Below are 19,999 nucleotides of genomic sequence, written 5' to 3'. Positions count from 1 at the left end.
TTTTTTTTTTTTTTAGTTCTTTTTTTTTTTTTTTTTTTTTTAAAATAAAGAATTTAAAAAAATGAACCTAATTGATGTGAAGTTTTTTCATCTCTTACATCATATAGTAAATTTTCTAATTCAGTTAATATAAATTTAGAATTTTTATATATATTTGATAATTTATCATATGAACAAAATATACTAGAACAGTTATCCAAATTAGCCTTATCATAAGAATAAGAAAAAACACATTTTATGTAGACTAAAAAATAAAAATGAATAAATAAATATATACAGTGTATTTTAAACATTTTTAACAACAATTGAGAAATAACATATCTATTGCATAAAGAGAGAAAAAAAAAAAAAAAAAAAAAATGAAATAAAAAATGAACACTCTAGTATAAGAAAATGAAAGAAAAGTTAAGAGGAAACTAATTTAAGAATAAATTATCACTTTCACAAAAACATGATAAAATTTATAAACACACTTTTAATATGAATGAAAGTACAACTATATATTATATTCCTTTTAAATTGATAAATCGTAATAACTATACATTAAATAAGTAAAAAATTTGAATAATAATAAAATATATGTGTATCTACACATATAGAAAAAAAAGTATTTTACTTAATGAATTACTATTTTCTATTAGGAATAACCATAAAAATAAAAAAATAAAGTTTTTATTTTATCCTTAAACACAAGGAAAACATAATTGTGTTGTTTATAATATTAAAAATTAAATATAACTTTAAATTTTTTATTTTTTTTTATTATTTTAAATAATTTGAAAAAGAAATATAACACCTTTTTTTGTGGGATATTTTAAGATTTTATAGATTGTTTAAAGAATAACTATTTTAACAATATTTTACAATTGTATAAAAATGAAAGAATGTTCAATAATTTCTAAAAAAATTAAAATTAAAAAGTTGCTTTTTTCATTTCATTAACTTTTTTTATAATTTTTTATTTTAGTATTTTTTAAGATTTAATAAATAACTTGTGTTTTAATGTACATATATATATTTTTTTAAACTTTTTTTTTTTTTTTTTTAAAAAATATTAAGGATATATATTTTTAACAATGCATGTTTAATAATTTTTTTTAATTTAAAGAGAATAACTTTAATTAAATTGTTACTTTTTTAAAAATATGTACTTTTATTAAACTTTTTACAAATTGTGTAATTGTTTTTTAAATGTATTTTTTGTCATTCATTTTATATGTACATATTAAAATATTTTTCTTATATTCCTTCTAACTTTAAAGTAGTAAATAAATCTTATTTTTTTAATTTATCCTTTTTTTTTATATAATAATGGAAAAAAAAATAAACAATAAGGAAGATGAAGTTAATTTAATGAATAATTTAGACTTAAAATTCTTAGAAGATAAAAAATATGATGAACATAAAATAAAACATAATCAACATTCATTAATATTAAGCAAACAATTTTATGGAATAATTAGTGGAATTACTGTTGGAATATTAGGAATTCAAGGTATTTATGGTTTTCTTTTTTTTATTTTATTTACGTTAATAGGTACATTAATGACATATTTTCATATTAAGAATAATTTTAATTCATTTTTTTTGAAAAAATCAGAAGTTTTATGTGGGGATATTTTCAGTGGATTAATAGTAAATATACATATATATTTATTCATATATATATATATAACATATTTTAATTATAAAATTTATATTAAATATTTGAAATATTAAAATCCATACATTTCTTTTTTTATTTCTTTTTTTTTTTTTTTTTTTTTAGTCTTTTATTCTATTCTGGACATTAACATATGACATACTTTACATTTTTTAAACTTTTATTTTTAATAGTGTAACTTTTTTTTTTTAATATTATTTTGTATATATAATTTATTTTATTTTATTTTTTTTTTTTTTATGATTAATTTTATTTATTTTAAATTATGGAACTACACTTAAGTTTGCATGAAAAATATTTTTTAAATACAATAATTGAAAATTTATCAAATAAATCAAATGTAAAAAAATTATCTAATAAGCATGAATCCATTTTTCTGAATGGGATATTTTGGGTTTTAAGTGGTCTTTTAATGATTAATAAGAATAGAAAGAGTTTACATGAAATACTAAAAAAAGAAATAATAGATATCATATATGTATTAGTTATGCAGTGCTTACAAAAAAAAAAAATAAAAGAAAAATACATTTATAATTTGAAAAAAGAAAAATATTTATTTTCAGATAAAGATATTGATAAAATAATAAATTCAACTGAAAATGATTATAATAAAATAGATTATAAAAATATAAAAAAATACGAAGATGAGAGAATTAATTTTTCTTCATTAAATATAGATTTTGTTGAAAAAAATAGTAATACAAATAATTCTAATATGTATGATCATCAAGAATGTAACGAGATAAATAATAATGAATTAAAAAGTGATGTATCTAATGGAATATATAATAAAAATTCAGAAAAATACAAAAAAAAGAAAAATATAATAAAATTTGTTGTAAGAGGTTTTTCTCCATGTAACAAAAAGTATTTATATGAGCCAAATGTTATTTCTACTTTAAGTGCTATTCAAATATTATTTTTATTAAATAAAATAAGTGAAAATGATATAAGTACAAAGGTATTATTAGAAATATGTAATTTTATAATCTTTCTTCTTAATGAAGAAAAAGGTTTTTTTCATTTTTCTTTAAGTAGTCTACGATATCATTTTGATGGTGATATGCGTTTTATGTTTTGTTCTTTAGCTTCTTTACATCTTATTAATCTTATTTTGAAAAAAAGAAACATATATATTAATATATTTAACAATAAAGATAAATGTGTAAATTGGATAATCAACTGTTTTAATATAGATGGGGGGTTTTCAAATTATCCAGGTTCAGAATCACACGCTGGGACAACATTTTGTGCAATAAATTCATTAAATTTTTTAAAAGACGAAAATAACAAAAGTTATTTTTCATATAACTCAATTTCCAAGAAAAAATTAATTAGGTTTATATATATTTAATAAAAATTTACAGAAATTTTTTTTTTTTTTTTTTTATTTACATTAACCCCTTTTTTTTTTTTTTTTTTTTTTTTTTTTTGTCTAAAATTGAATTTGTTTATTTATATGTAAACTTTCTAAATATTTGAAGGATTTTTTATTTATTTTGTTAATCATTTTATTTTTTTTTTAGATGGTTATGTGATAGATATGAGAATTACGGTATTAATGGGAGGGTTGGAAAAGATCACGATGTTTGCTATGCATGGTGGGTGTTGAGTAGTTTAGTTGCTTTAAAAAAAAGCCTTAAAAAATTATTTAATATAAATATATTGATAGATTATATTTTGAAATGTCAAGATGAAAATAATGGAGGATTTTCAAGAATTGAACAAACTGAAAATAATATAAAAAGACAAAATTTTAGTTATTTTGTTAGTGAAAATATGATTTTTAGAGAAACAGATCAATTTCACAGTTTTTTTTCAATCTGTGCTTTGTCTCTTATTTATTACAATGTTTATTATAAGAAAAAAAAAAATGAAAGATATTTATTTTTTGATAATTCTATAATCCCTAAGAATTTAGAGGAAAGTTTAAGTAATTTAAAAAATGTACATGTATCTTTTGCAATGCCTATTCATATACTTAATTAATTTTTGTTAAAATATAAATGTTCCTTTTTTTTTTATTTTAAAATTTACTTATAATTTGGATTGAAAATAATTAATTTTATTTATTAAAAATATATGAAAAATATGTTTTCTATCTTTTTATTTAAAATGTTTCATACAGCTTTTTTTTTTTTTTTTTTTTTTTAATTTTTATTTACATGAATATATTTTTAATAAACATGTATATATTTTTACAAACAAAGGATATATACATATATATATAATATATATAAAAATAAAATAGAGAATTAGATATTTTAATTATATGAATTAATATGAAAAAAATTTATTAAATATATGTTCTTAAAAAAGGTGTAACTTATATTTAATGAGTTATAAATTAATGATACATATTTAAAAAATTTAAATTTATTTTTTTTTTAATTTTTCTCTTATAAATTTTAAGTTGAAGAATATGCAATATATGCAAAATAAGTTAATATGTTTTGGATACAAATAAAAAGAATGATATTAAAAAAATTATCAGAAACATATAAATATTGTTTCATTATTATTGTACATAGAATAAGAAAAAATTAAATGTGTTTGAGTTAGATCATTTGTTATTTGACTCTTAAAAAATAAATATTATACCATAATAAATTAAATAATCTTTTTTCTTTTTTTTTTTTTTTTTATAACATTAATTTGTTTATGGATGATTATCGTTAAAAGAAATTTTCATAATTATTTTGCTAAAAATGCTTTAAAAGAAATCTTGAAGAAAGAAAATATTAATTTTAATGATATACATAAAAAGGTATACATTGGTAATTCTATTTACAGTGGTTTAGGAGTTTTTTCTTTTGATATATTAAAAAAAAATGAAATAATTGAAGTATGCCCAACAATAGAAATAGAAAATGAGGAAATGCCAAAAATTCTAGTAGATTACTTATTTGAAAGTGAAAAGGGAAATATAAATAAAAAAATAGTTGACATTTTAACAAAAAAAAAGGAAACAAAACGTAATAAACTTTTACCTTTAGGATATGGAATGTTATATAATCATTCTAATACACCTAATGCATTTGTTCATATTTTTCCTATTAATCAAAATAAAGTAAACATAACAATTTTTTATTATTATTTTTAGTTTTTTATTTTTTTTTAATATAGTTTATATTTTCCAATTTTAGGAAACAGTTACTTCAAATAAAATTATGATATTTTATGCTGAACAAGACATACAAAAAAATGAAGAAATTTTTATTTCATATGGAGAATCTTGGTGGAATGTAAGTTTATATATATAACATAAAAAAAAAAAAAAAATAAAATAAATAATAAATTATAATGAAATAAAAATAGTTATAAAGAAAAATTAAAATAATATGGAAATAACTTAAATATACATTGAAAAAAGAAAAATTCAAATACATAACTAATTTTGATGTTAAGAAAGAAATAAAAATATAAAGTATTAAAAAAGTAATAAAATAAATTAAAAAGCAAATATATAAAAAACTAATAAAATTTAAATACAATTCAAACGTTAAATATATATATATATATATGTATTAAAAAAACTATAATTTAGAGATTAAACCAATAAAATACTTAAAAAAATATTCGAATAAAAAGAAAGAAAAGAAATATAAAATATATAGATGGTATTTATGTGAAAAAGACTAAACTGTTAATCATTATTTATGATTATAATTACTATAATATTTTAATTTAATGTTGATAATTTTTTCTTTTTTTTTTTCTTTAAGGACAGGAATTGGTATCCTTTTAAAAAAGAAAATGCGATGAACAAAATTTTTTATCCTTCCCAAAAATAAAAATTACCTTAAGAGAATATATTTAGTTATTGATAATATCAATAAACAAAATGATATAAAAAGGATATTAATAACTGTTATATAAAAGAAGTTTGGCAGAAAATAATCGTTAAGCTGAAAAAAATGAGTAAATTAAGTATGTAATTATATATTATTAATTTTTTTTTTGTTATTTTTATCTTCTTTAAATTATTTACCATAATGTGCATGTTTAAATAAAATGATGCCAATAAAGAAACAATAAATTTGGAACAAAACAAAAAGAGAATTCTAAAAAAAAAAAAAAAAAAAAAAAAAAAAAAGTATATATATATATATATATATATATATATATATATATATATATATATATTATAATTATTTAAATATACATGTATAGAATTTTTTTTGTTATCTTAGTATTTCACTTACTTAAATAAAAAATTTATCAATGGATAAAAATAAAAATTATAAAAATCTAATTCCTTAAATATAAGCATAATTTTGATCTTTCTCAAATTATAAATATAAATGACAAAAAAAAGTGAAAATATAAAAGGAAAGAAAATGTGATTAAACAAATAAAACTGGCATAATGGCCACACATACTTATTTAATCCTACGTATGCTGAACTTATAGGTAGTTTATTAAAAACAAGTTTATGACCAGTTATAAAAAAAGAGTATTTTAAAAGTATAGAACATAAAATATAAAAATCAGTCTCGTTAATTAAATAGAATGATAAGTTTTTAATTAATTTATAAATTTGCATTTGTGTTACATCTGCTTTATTCACTAAATTACATTTGTCTAATATATTATTTTTTTCTATTTCAAGTTTAAGAAAAAATTTTTCTTTAATTGATGTATTTACAGGGTATGTTTCAAAATCATTTTTATCCTCTTTATTAAATACTTTTATATCCTTGTTTTCATTAATCCAGTTAATTGCAATATTAATTTTATTTTTATTATCTTCTAAATTGTCAACACTTAAAAAAAAGAAGAAAAAAAATACTAATGTTATATAAAAAGGGAGCAAAACACTTAAATTTGTATTACTATAGATAATAAGAGATAATTGAAGTGATGAAAAAAGAATTATAAATAAACTAATAGAAACCTCATACATTTTTTGAATAGTTTCAGATATTCCTTTTTTTTCTATTATGCTACTTTTTCTTAATAAAATAAATATAAAAAGTGAAAAAGTCAAAAAATAAATAAATGGAGGAACTAAAAAGTTAATATATTCATTTGATTTAAGTAAAAATATAAAAACAAGAACAAACTGTAATGTCCATATTTGAATTATCGTATATTTAATATTTTTTCGTAACATTTTATTTATACCACTATTTATTAATATTACACTTAGAAAATAAAAAGAAATGGGGAATACTATTTTTAACTCTAATTTATTTAGTAAAACTTTTTCTGTGTTATGATCAAAAAAGTCAGAAGTAAAAGTAAATATTATATTAAGTATTAAAATAATTAGCAAGGGACATCCTCTAAAAAAAAAAAATAAATATTTATAAAAAAAAATATATAATTAAGATTTATATAAGCATATTATTATTTATTTTCTTATTTTCTTATTTTCTTATTTTATTTTTTTTTTTAATAAATAATATATTTTTACCTGAAGAGTATAAAATCGAATTTACTTTTACATTTATATAAGCAACAAATTACATAAATAAATAAGATAAGGTGAATGTAGTATCTTTCTTTGTGTATATAAGTAAAGGATACTAAAAACGAACTCCAAATAATAACAAATATAAAAAATATATTATTTATCAATATATCAAGAAATTTGTTTTTAATTGTGTAAAATATTTTTAATACTTTAAATATATTATGAAACACAAAAGTTTTATTCTCCTTAAAATCATTTACTTTACATTGTATATTTTCATTAGGTTTTGCATTTTTTGTTTTTATTCTATTTATGCATTTCCTTATTAATTTTATAAAATTCAGAAATAAATGACCGTTATTTTCGTTAATTTTTGTCTCTTTATCATTATTCATAACACTTACATTGCCTTGTTCTTTTATTTTCTTATTTTCCTTTACGTCTTCTTCTTGCAACAAACTATTATTAAGCATTAGAATTATTTTTGCATAGGTGAATAACATAAAAAAATCTTCATATTTATTTTTTAATAAAATATGAGTTACAAAATATAAAATAAATGCACATGGAAAAAATAATAAATATATATTCTTATTATATGAATTAAAAGGCATTAATAAGATAAATAATGCTATTATAAAAAAATAGCTATTCCTTATAATTGTGTTATGGTAATAATTCAATTTAGAATGATAATAAAAAATTTTAAATATTACAAAAAAATAAATAATTATAAAGAAACATAAAACTAAAAAATAACGACTTTTCAAAGTAAATATAGAATAAAAATATTTTTGAGTAAAATCCATTAAATATCTCATTTTATTTATATATTCTATATACTCAATTTGTTCTTTTTTTAATATTTCTTCATCGTCAACAAATTCTTTATTAGGTGTAAAAAAATGAGACTTCTCCTCTTCTATTTTCTTCCATGTACTTTTAATATAATAATAATCCTTATTATTTAATATTCTATATTTTTTTTTGTAAGTATTTAAATATCTATTTATTTGCCATAAATTGGCATAATTTAACTCTGCTATGTAATGTAAGCTTAATAACTCATAATATAAATCAGAATGATTATCTAAATCATCATTTTTAATATAATTTGTGTTATTATTATTGTTTTCATTAGTATTCATTTCTATATTATTTTCTATTTTTTTTTTATCTTTTAATTTAGAATGTTTATTTATGTATGCTATAGGAATCATATCTAAAATAACATTCCCTATGTTGCAAAAAGGTAAAGTTGATCCCATTAACAAAGATAGAGTGCTAATTAAGTTTAATTGTTTTGTATGTTTAACATTATAATAATAAGTGTTAATCTTATTGATATTATTTAAAGATGAATGATATTTTTTATATCCTTCTATGTTTATATTACTAGTAAAAAAAGGTTTTTCTGTTGAATCTTTATCATAAAAAATAAAATTGTTTTGGTTTATATTTTTGTTTAAAGAAATAAAATCTAGTGGTGAATATGCAAATAAGGCACTTTCTATTTCATCTATACTACTTCCACCATGATCACCAGAATCCATTTGTCCATGATCTCCAATTACTAAAAATAGAGTTTTTTTTTCTTTTTCTAATTTTATTTTATTAATAATATCGTATATAAACATATCAAAATCTTTTAAAATGTTTTTCATCGTTTTAGAATTAGGTCCTTTTATATGTCCAACATGATCAACACCTAAGACATGAATATACATAAAGTCCCAATAGTTTAAAAAATATTCTTCATAAAAATGTTTTTTTGATGCTATATCTAAAGAGTAAAAATCGAAAATGTTGAAACTTTCGTAGACAAACTCTTTCGTTAAATTTCTGATTAAGTGTGTAATGGTGTCATCACCAATAACTGCAATTTTTTTTTTATTTTTATTTAGTTGCTCAAAAAAGTTATCTTGAACATTAGGAGTAGGATTAAAATTTTCATTAACATCCATATAATTTGGCACTGATCCCATGAAAATAGATTTTAATCTTGAAGTGGTAATAGTAGGTGGGTCAGCTTCAAACCGAAATAATAAAGAATTTTTTTTTTCCTTTTTTAAAATATTATGTAAATTCATCATATTATTTAAAAAAAATTTCCTTTCATGTAATTTATTATTTTTGTCTATTTTTCTATTTCTATATTCTTTTTCATCTTTATTTTCATATTTATTTTCATCTTTATTTTCATCTTCATTTTCATCTTCATTTTCATCTTCTTTTTCTTTATTATAATTTGGATCATAAAGCATAAAATCAAACCTTAAAGAATCTATTAATAATATAACAACTCTATCATATGGTGCATTAATAATAGAAAATAAATTTTTTTTTTTTTTTAAAGGTTCTATATATTCATCTCCAAATACCTTTCTACAAAATACTTCAAGGTCTTCCGATTTATTTGTAATCCCTTGTCTTGAATATAAAAAACCATTAATAAAAGAAAAAAATATTAACAAATTTACTAATAAAATAACTGAAAAAATTATAATATGATTTGTCAATATATTACCAAATATATTATTTTTCATTTTTTTTTTTTTTTTATAAAGATATTTATTTGTATGTATTAATAAATATACACAAAAAAAAAAAAAAAAAAAAAAAAAAAAAAAAAAAAAAAAAATATAATAAAATAAATACTAAATAATATACATTATAAAAACCAAATTTTTATGTATTTTTAAATTTCTTAATAGAAAAATTTAATGACTAAAAAATTTAATAACAAATAAATTACTTTGTTAACTGCAATTATAAAATAAATTTAAATATATATACTAAAAAAAAAAAAATAATAATATTTGCAATATTTATTAAAAATTAAAATAAAAACATAAACCAAATTTTATGTAAAATCTTATTAAAATGTAAATTAACTGCTTCAAAACAAAGTAAAAAAAAAAAAAAAAAAAAAATACTAATAATAAAAAATAATTTTAAATATTATGTAAGTTTTTAAAAGAATTTAATATTTTTAAAGGAAAAAAAAAAAAAAAATTATTCAAAAATTTCATTAAAAAAAAGAATTTTTGAAAGTTTTTTTAGTTTATTTTAATATAATTTTGTCTTTAAAAAACAAAATTTTCTTTTTTTTTTTTTTTGTGGTAGATACATTTAATTTCAAACTATTTGTGTTAAGAATATTAAGTTTAAAAGTCATTATATATATAATTTTTTAAATTTATATTATATAAACAAAATAAATTATTAAAAAGAAAAAAAAAAAAAAATGTTTAAATATGATAAAATTAAAAAAGGTTGGAGGGAATTAAGTAGGACTGCGAAAGTTGTATATGGATGCTTTTTTTTTAACATGATTTTACTTATGGGAATAACAACCAGAAGGCATTTGGCCAATAAAAAAGCAGTTGATTTTTATACTAATAAAATATTAGATTCAAATAATGAAAATGAAGATTGGCACTGCTATAATGTAGCAAAACAATATCGCTACGAATGTGCATATTTAAATGAGTAACAAAAAAATAAGAAAAAAAAAAAAAAAAGACAATATATTAATAAGAATATATTAAATATTATTAATTTTAAAAATATTAACTGTAAATTACATACTTTAAAATATTTCTATGTGCTTTTTTTTTTTGTTAATTTTGCTATTTCCTTTTTTCTGAATGCTATAAATTATATATGGATATACTTATATATATGTTTATTAATTTTTCCTTTTAGAGAAGAAATGGAACAATTACAATTATGTAAAAAATTGGATTTAAAATTAGAAAATTGCAGAAATAAATTATATGATTATATAAAAGAAGACACACCAGCTATGAAAAATATTCCTCATATTATAAATAAACCAATATGGTTAAAAGATCCAGTATGGTTTCAAAATTTACAAAACAAAAAATAAATAAATTTATTAAGAAAAAAAAAAAAAAATTATTATTAAATTTCTATTCATATTAAATTATTAAATATTGTTAGGATTTTATAATTTCTATTATTAATATTATATAGTTATTATTAAAAATATATATTCTTTTAAATATGATTAGTTTTACATATAGAAAATGTTTTTCTTGATATTTTTGATAACAATTACTTTCCGTAAATAATGCTTATATTGAAATTATGTAAAATTAAAAAAGTGTTTTTTTTATTAAAAATACATGTAATTTTTTAATTCTATTCATACTATCTTATTCTTTTTTTTTTTTTTAGTTCATATCTATATAAATATTTATACACTCTTACACTTTAATTAATAATTAATTTTTTAATTTATATTTTAAAAAATGTTAAATGTTATAATTTAACTTTCTGTTAATATGTGCTTAAATAGGTGTATATATAAGTATATACTTGATTTTTTTCAACTTCAAATTATTTTAGATGTATTTTTTTAAATTGGTTAATTTCATTTTAATAAAATTTTAATTTTTTTTAAATAAAAATTAATTTTTGTTATTCTTTTTGAATTATATTTGAAATTTTTAAATTGAATAATTAATTTTTTATGAAATTAATTTTTTTTTAAGATTACTTAATTTTTTTTATTTTTAATGTTTCAATTTTTTATTTTTTTTTTTTTTTTTTTTTTTTTTTTTTTTTTTTTTTTTTTTTTTTTTTTTTTTGTTATGATATACCTTATTTGATACGTACGTTTTTACAATTTTTTTTTAAAATTATAAAAAAGAAATACTAAAAAGATTCTACTAAAAGAAACATTTCTATGATTAAGATGTTCATACATATAAAGAACATATAAAAAATATACTTGAAAAAAAAGAAAGTATTGTTAAAAATATTAAGCATAATTCACTGTAATAAGATAGTCAAAAAAGATAAAAAAAAAAATAGATTAATAATATATACATACGCAAAAAATATTAATAATAATAAAATTTATATTTTCTTAAAAATGAAAAAAGAAATTGATTTTAACATTTGTTATGGAGAAGAAAAGCAAAATTTAATAGGGTTATTAATTGAAAATAATTTTGATGACATATATGATCCGTTAACTACTGAAAGTTTAAGATTTTTTTTGCCTTTAAATGGGGTATGCTTAATTGATTTCCAATTACACTTTTTCAAACAAAATAATATAAAAAAAATATATGTAGTTGTAACTCATCATGAAAAGGAATTATTAAATTATATTGAAAAGTTTCAAAAGAGTAAAAAAAAATATAGTGACTTAGATATTGAAGTAATTAAAATGAATAAAAAAATAAAAACTTTAGGAGATGCATTAAGAGATTTTAAAAAATGTGTAGAAATATATAACGACATTTTATTATTACTTTCTGATACTGTTCCAGTGGCTAATATAAAAGAAATTATTAAAGCTCATTTTACTAATAAAGAAAAATGCAAGAATCAGATAATGACTCTTATATTATCTCATTATACATATGAAAATAGATCACTCAATGATGACTATGTAATTGCTTATGATAACTTTACTTTCAAACTTTTGTTATTTGAACCTTTAAAAAACAAAAATAATTTAATTTTAACTAAAGAAATATTGAATGAGATAAATACTAAAGAAAAAAAAAATAACAAAAATCAAGAAAAAAACTTAAACATAAATAGTAAAGAATCAACTAATAATTCTCATAATCAAAACACGTTAACTGATTCTATAAGAATTGCATATGATTTAACATTGCCTAACATTTTTATTATTACACCTCAAGTTTTCAAATTATTTGAAGATAATTTTGATTATCAATGTATGCGTAAAGATTTTATTTATAATATATTAAATCAAGAAATTAAGTTAGAAGAAATATATGTACACGAATTAAATGATGATTATAACTACACAGAGTGTAATAATATAATAACTACCTTGTCAGATTTTAGAATTTATTTCAATTTTTTTAAAAAGTTAATTGAAAGAAATGTTCATCCGTTTTTTTCAAATGCTAATTATCTTCTCCCAGAATTCCCAAAGGTTATTTATAATGAACCTGGTGTATACAAATCAAAAAATGTTATCATTGATCACTCATGTAAACTACTAAAAATAGTATTAATTGAAAGTCATAGTGAAATACTAGAAAATTCAACTATTGAAAATTCAGTAATTGGAAAGAATTGTAAAATAGGAAAAAATGTAAGAATTGTAAATAGTATCATAGGTAGAAATTCTATAATAAAAGATAATGTAGTTATTTTAAGTTCTTATATAAGTGAAAATGTTATTATAAATGATAATGTTTTTATAGATGAATGCTGTATTATAGGAAAAAACATGAATATACCTTGTAATATTAAAATAAACAAATACATGAGATTAAGTGTATATAAATATTTAAAAGAGAAAATGAAATTAAAAAAAAATAATGAAAAGGAAGATTTAAATAAAAATATGAAAAGAGAAAATGATGAAAATAAAAATAATGAATCAAATTTTCAAGATGATCTACAAAATAAGGAAAATCATATAAATCAAGAGAATAATAATTGTAATATTTTAAATTCTGAACCATTTGAAATAAATAATTATATAGTTAAAACAAAATATTCGGATGACCAATTAAGGTTATTTTCTTTAATTGGAAATTTGCAAAACTATTTAAATATAAAAATTCCATGTTCTTCTTCAGATAATGATTCACTAGAAGAAAGTGATTATTCAGACTATTCCGTTTCTAAAAATAATAAGACAATTAGTGATGATAATATAAGTTGTAAAGAAGATGAAATAAATAACGATTCTGTAAATATAGATAATGTAAACAATTACTTCAGTAATATAAATGAAGAAAAAGAAAAAAATTCTTTTACAAAAGAAATATGTATATTATGTAAAGAAGCTCTTGAAAAACCTCAATTTATGAGTCACAAAATTTTAGAAATGAAAAGTTTTAGACTTTCTTTAAATTATACAGATTTAGATGTTATCATATCTTTCTTTCCAGTTGTTTGGGAATTCATTAATAAAATTAATTTTGACAAAAACACGTGGGTAGAAAGTTTTGATAATTCTAAATTAGATTTATTATTTTCATCCTTTATATTAGATAATCAATTATATTACGAAACCATCTATGATTTAATATTAAATTTTTCAAAAAAACAATTTTTAACTAATAATATAAAAAATAACATATATGGATCAGATAAATTATGTAATGCCTTTGAATATATATACCATTCAGACATATTTGAATTTAATTATTTTAATGAGTAAATTAAAAAAAAAAAAAAAAAAAAAAAGAAAAAAAGAATTAATATATATTAATATGTATGAAATTTTAAATTATTTTTTATTCGTTTTTATTAATTAATTGATATATATATTTTTTTATTAATACAGATGGATGGAAAAAAATGGATCAGATGATTATTTGAAAAATAATGAACGCTTAAAAGCATTTGCAAAGTGGTTATCAGAAGAATAATATAATATATGAAAAATATATATATATATATATAAAATGATAAGAATTAATATTAAAAATTACTTATAAGGAAAGTATATAATTACATAACATATACTGAGACTTCTTTTCATTTAAATGGTTTTTAAATGAAAAAAAAAAATTCGTATTTTTATCATTAGTACAATATTTTAAACTGTTATTTTATACTTTGTCTTTTACCTACATAGATAATGAAACTTTTTATTTATTCCTCTAAAAAAAATATTTTTATATTTTATTTAGTATACATATATACATTCACGTAATTTACATATCCTCTTTCATTATTATGTCATTTAGTTTTTTACATATATTTACATATAATATTCATTTTTTAATATTTTATATAATTAAAATAATATTATTTTTTTGTCACATAATTATATTATAATTGCTGTTCATAGTGGATTACTATCTTTTCTTCTACATACTAAAATATATTTACTATATAAAAAAAAAAAATTAAATAATGTAGTTATATGGTTGAAAACATAACGTACATTAACTCTGCTTATATATTTCTTGTTCTTAGAATATCATAGAAATAAAAATATTTTATGAAACTACTATAAAAATTAAAAACATAAATATACATCTAAATATGTGTAACAGAATTTATTTCATATAGTAGCATACTTGTTATATGACATATCTTTTTTCATAAGTATTATGAATAATTATTCTATTTTATTTATTAAACATTATCAGCTAGTGAAATTAAAAGTATGCTAATTATAAACTCCATATATTAATATTATTAATTTTGTTCTTATTCTTAATTATAATTTCATTTTTTTTTTTGTTTAGCTTAAAAATAAACCTGATTTCACTTAGTTAAAAAAAAAGGTTACAATAAAAGTAATTTAGCATAATTATCTTTTCAATACTAGGACAAAAGTAAAATGCGCATGTATGCTTATAATAAAAAAATAAAAGCATAATTATTTTTCTACTATAAAAAATTAAAGATACCATTTAACATGTTAAATATTTCTCCATTTTTTATTTTATTTTATTTTATTTTTATATAATACACGAGAAAAAAAAAAAAAAAAAAAAAAATCAGTACTCATATACATATTTGATTATTTTTTTATTTTTCCTCTTTTTTTTTAAAGATTAAGTTTTTTATTTAATTGCAAGATAAGTTATGCATATATTAAATCATTGTACTATATTATATCTAAAAGTTTTCTTTTTTTAATTTGTTAAACTAAAAATATAAAAATATTAGTGATATTTTTTTAAACAGTTGTTTGCCATATTTGTAACTTAATCATTAATTTTATTATATTTTTATTTATTTATTTAATTTTTTTTTCTTTTCCAAAATTGTGACATTGATTAAAAAACATATATATTTTAGTTATTTTCTATTCTTTTATTTATCTAAATTATAACTATATATTCATTATATTGTAATTATTCTTATAATCTTAATTTACATATTAATATATCCTATATTTAAATAATTTATTATATAATAAATTTTGTAAAGTGTTGAACATTTACATTTTTATTATACAATTTATTTCATTGAACTTCATCTTTTTTTTTTTTTTTTTTTTTCTTTTTAATATTATCATGATTAATTTATGACATTGAATATTAATTTTTTAAAGGGTATATCAAAGTTCAAAAATAATAATTTTTTAAAAATAATAAAAAAAACTATTTCATTTAAAAACATGAATACCAGCTGTGAAGTTAATATACCTGAAGAAGAGTTGAAGAAGTCGGAAGTTTTATTTAAAGAACTTAAAGAATTAAATATAAATTACAGAGAAGTAAAACATGGAGTAGCTCATACTATTAAGGATTTATTAGAAATGAATTTAGATAATTCAACTAATATTATAAAAAATTTATTTTTAAAAGATAAAAAAAAAAAATTTTTTTTCATATGCACACTAAATTCGAAAACAGTTGACTTAAAATATTTAGCTAATGCATTAAATACTTCTAACTTAAGGTTTGTTGATGAAAAAAATTTAAAAAATATTTTAAATTTACTACCAGGATGCCTCACTCCTCTTGCAATGAAATATGATAAAGATAATGTTGTAAAACTTTATTTTGACGCAGAGTTGAAAAATATGGATGAAATAATAATTCACCCATTGCATAACTACAGTAGTTTGTACATGAAAAAAATAGATGTAATAAAATTTTGCGATATACACAACCATTCTCCAGAATATATAAAAATTGAAGAAGAAAAAATAAAAAAAGAAGACGGTCAAGAAGAAAAAATAAAAATAGATAATCAAAAAAACAATGAAGAAACATGCTTAAATTTGAAAGTAAATAATAAATTTGATAATCAATCAAAAGAGTACAATTTGCTAGGAATTACCTCAAAAAAACTGGAAAATTTCTCAGATTGGTACACTCAAGTAATAGTTAAAAGTGAATTAATAGAGTATTATGATATTTCAGGCTGTTATATATTAAGACCTGGAGCTTACTATATATGGGAATGTGTACAATCATTTTTTGATAAGGAAATCAAAAAACGAGGTGTGGAGAATTCATATTTTCCATTATTTGTAACAAAAGGTAAGTTAGAAAAAGAAAAAAATCACATTGAAGGTTTTAGTCCAGAAGTTGCATGGGTAACTAAATATGGAGACTCAAATTTACCTGAAGAAATAGCAATTAGACCAACGAGTGAAACAATAATGTATTCTGCCTTTTCTAAATGGATTAGATCTCATAGAGATTTGCCTTTGAAATTAAACCAATGGAACACTGTCGTTCGATGGGAATTTAAGCAACCAACACCTTTTATAAGGACAAGAGAATTTTTATGGCAAGAAGGTCATACCGCTCATAAGAATGAAGAAGAAGCAGTGAAATTTGTTTTTGATATATTAGATTTGTATAGAAGATGGTATGAAGAATACTTAGCTGTTCCAATTATAAAAGGATTAAAAAGTGAAGGAGAAAAATTTGCAGGAGCAAATTTTACTTCAACTGCTGAAGCTTTTATAAGCGAAAATGGAAGAGCCATACAAGCGGCTACTTCTCATTATTTAGGTTCAAATTTTGCAAAAATGTTTAAAATTGAATTTGAAGATGAAAATGAAGTAAAGAAATATGTTCATCAAACTTCATGGGGATGCACCACCAGATCGATAGGTATTATGATAATGACTCATGGAGATGATAAAGGATTAGTATTGCCTCCAAACGTTTCTAAGTATAAAGCTGTTATCGTGCCAATACTCTATAAAAATACAGATGAAAATTTAGTACACTCATACTGTAAAGACATTGAAAAAGTCTTAAAAAATGCACAAATTAATTGTATATTTGATGATAGAAGTTTATACTCCCCAGGATATAAATTTAATCATTGGGAATTAAGAGGAATACCTATAAGAATTGAAGTAGGTCCAAAGGATATTCAAAATAACTCCTGTGTGTTTGTAAGAAGGGATAATAATGAAAAAACGAACGTAAAAAAAGAATCAGTTTTATTAGAAGCACAACAAATGCTTGTTGATATTCATAAAAACTTATTTTTAAAAGCAAAAAAAAAATTAGATGAATCTATTGTTAAAGTTACCAACTTTAGTGAAGTTATGGATGCTCTAAATAAAAAAAAAATGATTTTAGCTCCATGGTGTGAAGATATAACAACAGAAGATGAAATAAAAAAAGAAACTCAGAGATTATCTTTAAATCAAACAAATACAGAAACTACTTTGTCAGGAGCTATGAAACCATTATGTATTCCTTTAGATCAACCTCCAATTTTACCAAATACAAAATGCTTTTGGTCAGGAAAACCAGCTAAAAGATGGTGCTTATTTGGTAGAAGTTATTAAAATTTTTTTTAGAGTTTTTTTTTTTTTTTTTTTGATTATTTTATATATATCTATTTTATTCTATTTAACATTATTCTTAAGTATACATTTATATACGTACAAATAATAAACCTATTTTTTTTATTGTTAAAAGCTATTTTCTACGTATTTTTATCTTGTTAAAATATTCTATTTTTATTTTATTTATGCATAAAGATTTTACTATAATTTTAAAATTAAAATTAATATAGATTTTTTTTTTTAAAATTTTAATCATTCAAATATAAAAAACTAAAAATAAAATTGTGAAAATTTATTTAAATTGTTTTACATAAATTCATATTCGTTCTTATTTAAAGAATTTCATCTTAAAATAACCTAGAGATGGGTCACTAAAAGGTTTCATTTTCATTTCGTCTTTTTTGCTTTCATTTTTTTTCAATAAGTTTTTACTTACGTTTTTTAAAATAACCATTACCTTTTTTGAGCATTAATCGTTTTTAATGTATTAATTTGGTATAGTAATTCTTTTGATCTTAACTACTTTTTTTTTGTATTAATGTTTTATGTTTTTCATTTAAAAAATTTTTTTTTTTAAAGTGTTATATATCAAGATTATTTATAAATTTTTAATATTAAATATTATTTTTTTAATTATTCTTTTTTTTTTTTTTTTTTTTTTAAATATTCTTTATTGTTAAATTTTTATTTATTAATGTACACGTATGATGGAATTTTCATTTTTTTTTAATATTTCAATTTATTTAAAAAATATAAAATTTTTTTATTTTACTTAATATTTGAGTATTTTTTAAGTTATTATAATTCTCTTTTATAGGTATGTTCTATTTATATTTATAAGTTTTATATTATTAATCCTTTCTATAAATTTTGATTATTTTGAAAAACATTAACTATTTGTTTGAATTTTTAATATAAAACTATAAAAATTATGGCATCCAGCATTTTATTTGAAGATCGTTTTGTTATAAGTAGTGTAGATAATTCAAAATTTGAAAAAGTAAGCAGAATAAAAGCTAAAAGTACTGGTTATGATGCAGAATTAATTCTTGATGTTCATTCAGAATTATTTAAAGTTGAAGAAAAAAAAGTAATATATTTTATCATATTATTTATATATAGAATTATATAAACTATATAAATATACTTATGTATAATTTTATTAGGCTATTTATTTGGCTCTTCAAGATAAATTTTTAACGAAAAACGATGAAAAAATATGGGAACAAACTGAAAATATTTCATTAAATAATATTGAATACATTATGAGTGGAAGAATTTTTAAATTTGAAGAATTATCATCCGAAAGAAGGTTTAAAATCTAATATTCATAATTAAAAAAAAATAAATTAAATTATTTATATAAGTTTTCATTTTTTTTAATAGTAAATCTTTTTAATGATAAATTATGTAAAATGAAATTCTAAATATATAACAAATATAATGCATTCGAAAATAATTTTATCTTTATATTTATTCTTTTTTTTTATAGAACTGTTTATGCTTCATTTGGTGGATTGATGATGGCCTTAACTGCTGATAAACAATTTATCGGAGATTTGGAAATAGATATGAAAATATACTTACTCACAAAAAATGTAGATATTGAAATGACGAGAGAATAAACAATTAAGAATTTGTTTTTTTATGAGCCAAATAATAT

At 18.2% G+C, this 19,999-nt stretch overlaps 9 protein-coding genes across 9 annotated transcripts; 7 read left to right on the top strand and 2 right to left on the bottom strand.

Moving 5' to 3' along the window:
* Positions 1-67: 67 nt before the first annotated feature.
* PGAL8A_00529100 (conserved Plasmodium protein, unknown function) lies at positions 68-293 on the bottom strand (the record flags this gene model as incomplete). The annotated part of the gene is made up of 1 exon (XM_028674131.1): positions 68-293. A coding segment is annotated over one exon (226 nt), but the record flags the coding sequence as incomplete, so codon positions are not given.
* A 1,018-nt stretch (positions 294-1,311) lies between these two features.
* Positions 1,312-1,819, top strand: EMC6 (ER membrane protein complex subunit 6, putative; the record flags this gene model as incomplete). The annotated part of the gene is made up of 2 exons (XM_028674130.1): positions 1,312-1,635; positions 1,769-1,819. The coding sequence occupies 2 exons, from the start codon at positions 1,312-1,314 to the stop codon at positions 1,817-1,819; spliced, it is 375 nt and encodes a 124-aa protein (XP_028530514.1).
* Positions 1,820-1,928: 109 nt separating this feature from the next.
* PGAL8A_00528900 (geranylgeranyltransferase type2 beta subunit, putative) lies at positions 1,929-3,652 on the top strand (the record flags this gene model as incomplete). Its single annotated transcript, XM_028674129.1, has 2 exons — positions 1,929-3,001; positions 3,190-3,652. 2 exons carry the CDS (start codon positions 1,929-1,931, stop codon positions 3,650-3,652), a joined length of 1,536 nt encoding a protein of 511 aa, XP_028530513.1.
* Positions 3,653-4,328: 676 nt separating this feature from the next.
* PGAL8A_00528800 (histone-lysine N-methyltransferase, putative) lies at positions 4,329-4,926 on the top strand (the record flags this gene model as incomplete). Its single annotated transcript, XM_028674128.1, has 2 exons — positions 4,329-4,733; positions 4,810-4,926. 2 exons carry the CDS (start codon positions 4,329-4,331, stop codon positions 4,924-4,926), a joined length of 522 nt encoding a protein of 173 aa, XP_028530512.1.
* Positions 4,927-5,460: 534 nt separating this feature from the next.
* On the bottom strand, positions 5,461-9,628 carry PIGO (GPI ethanolamine phosphate transferase 3, putative; the record flags this gene model as incomplete). Its single annotated transcript, XM_028674127.1, has 4 exons — positions 5,461-5,571; positions 5,655-5,727; positions 5,869-6,951; positions 7,083-9,628. 4 exons carry the CDS (start codon positions 9,626-9,628, stop codon positions 5,461-5,463), a joined length of 3,813 nt encoding a protein of 1,270 aa, XP_028530511.1.
* Positions 9,629-10,329: 701 nt separating this feature from the next.
* Positions 10,330-10,974, top strand: PGAL8A_00528600 (conserved Plasmodium protein, unknown function; the record flags this gene model as incomplete). Its single annotated transcript, XM_028674126.1, has 2 exons — positions 10,330-10,574; positions 10,791-10,974. The coding sequence occupies 2 exons, from the start codon at positions 10,330-10,332 to the stop codon at positions 10,972-10,974; spliced, it is 429 nt and encodes a 142-aa protein (XP_028530510.1).
* A 1,011-nt stretch (positions 10,975-11,985) lies between these two features.
* Positions 11,986-14,482, top strand: PGAL8A_00528500 (conserved Plasmodium protein, unknown function; the record flags this gene model as incomplete). Its single annotated transcript, XM_028674125.1, has 2 exons — positions 11,986-14,267; positions 14,398-14,482. The coding sequence occupies 2 exons, from the start codon at positions 11,986-11,988 to the stop codon at positions 14,480-14,482; spliced, it is 2,367 nt and encodes a 788-aa protein (XP_028530509.1).
* A 1,709-nt stretch (positions 14,483-16,191) lies between these two features.
* On the top strand, positions 16,192-18,336 carry PGAL8A_00528400 (proline--tRNA ligase, putative; the record flags this gene model as incomplete). Its single annotated transcript, XM_028674124.1, has 1 exon — positions 16,192-18,336. One exon carries the CDS (start codon positions 16,192-16,194, stop codon positions 18,334-18,336), a length of 2,145 nt encoding a protein of 714 aa, XP_028530508.1.
* Positions 18,337-19,267: 931 nt separating this feature from the next.
* Positions 19,268-19,961, top strand: PGAL8A_00528300 (RNA polymerase subunit 8c, putative; the record flags this gene model as incomplete). Its single annotated transcript, XM_028674123.1, has 3 exons — positions 19,268-19,426; positions 19,503-19,648; positions 19,829-19,961. 3 exons carry the CDS (start codon positions 19,268-19,270, stop codon positions 19,959-19,961), a joined length of 438 nt encoding a protein of 145 aa, XP_028530507.1.
* Between the last annotated feature and the right edge of the window lie 38 nt (positions 19,962-19,999).

This window comes from Plasmodium gallinaceum (assembly GCF_900005855.1).
Source record: "Plasmodium gallinaceum strain 8A genome assembly, contig: PGAL8A_v1_152, whole genome shotgun sequence".
Lineage (NCBI taxonomy): Eukaryota > Apicomplexa > Aconoidasida > Haemosporida > Plasmodiidae > Plasmodium > Plasmodium gallinaceum.
The sequence above is the reverse complement of the archived record's forward strand: the minus strand, read 5'-3'. Positions and strand labels throughout refer to the sequence as shown.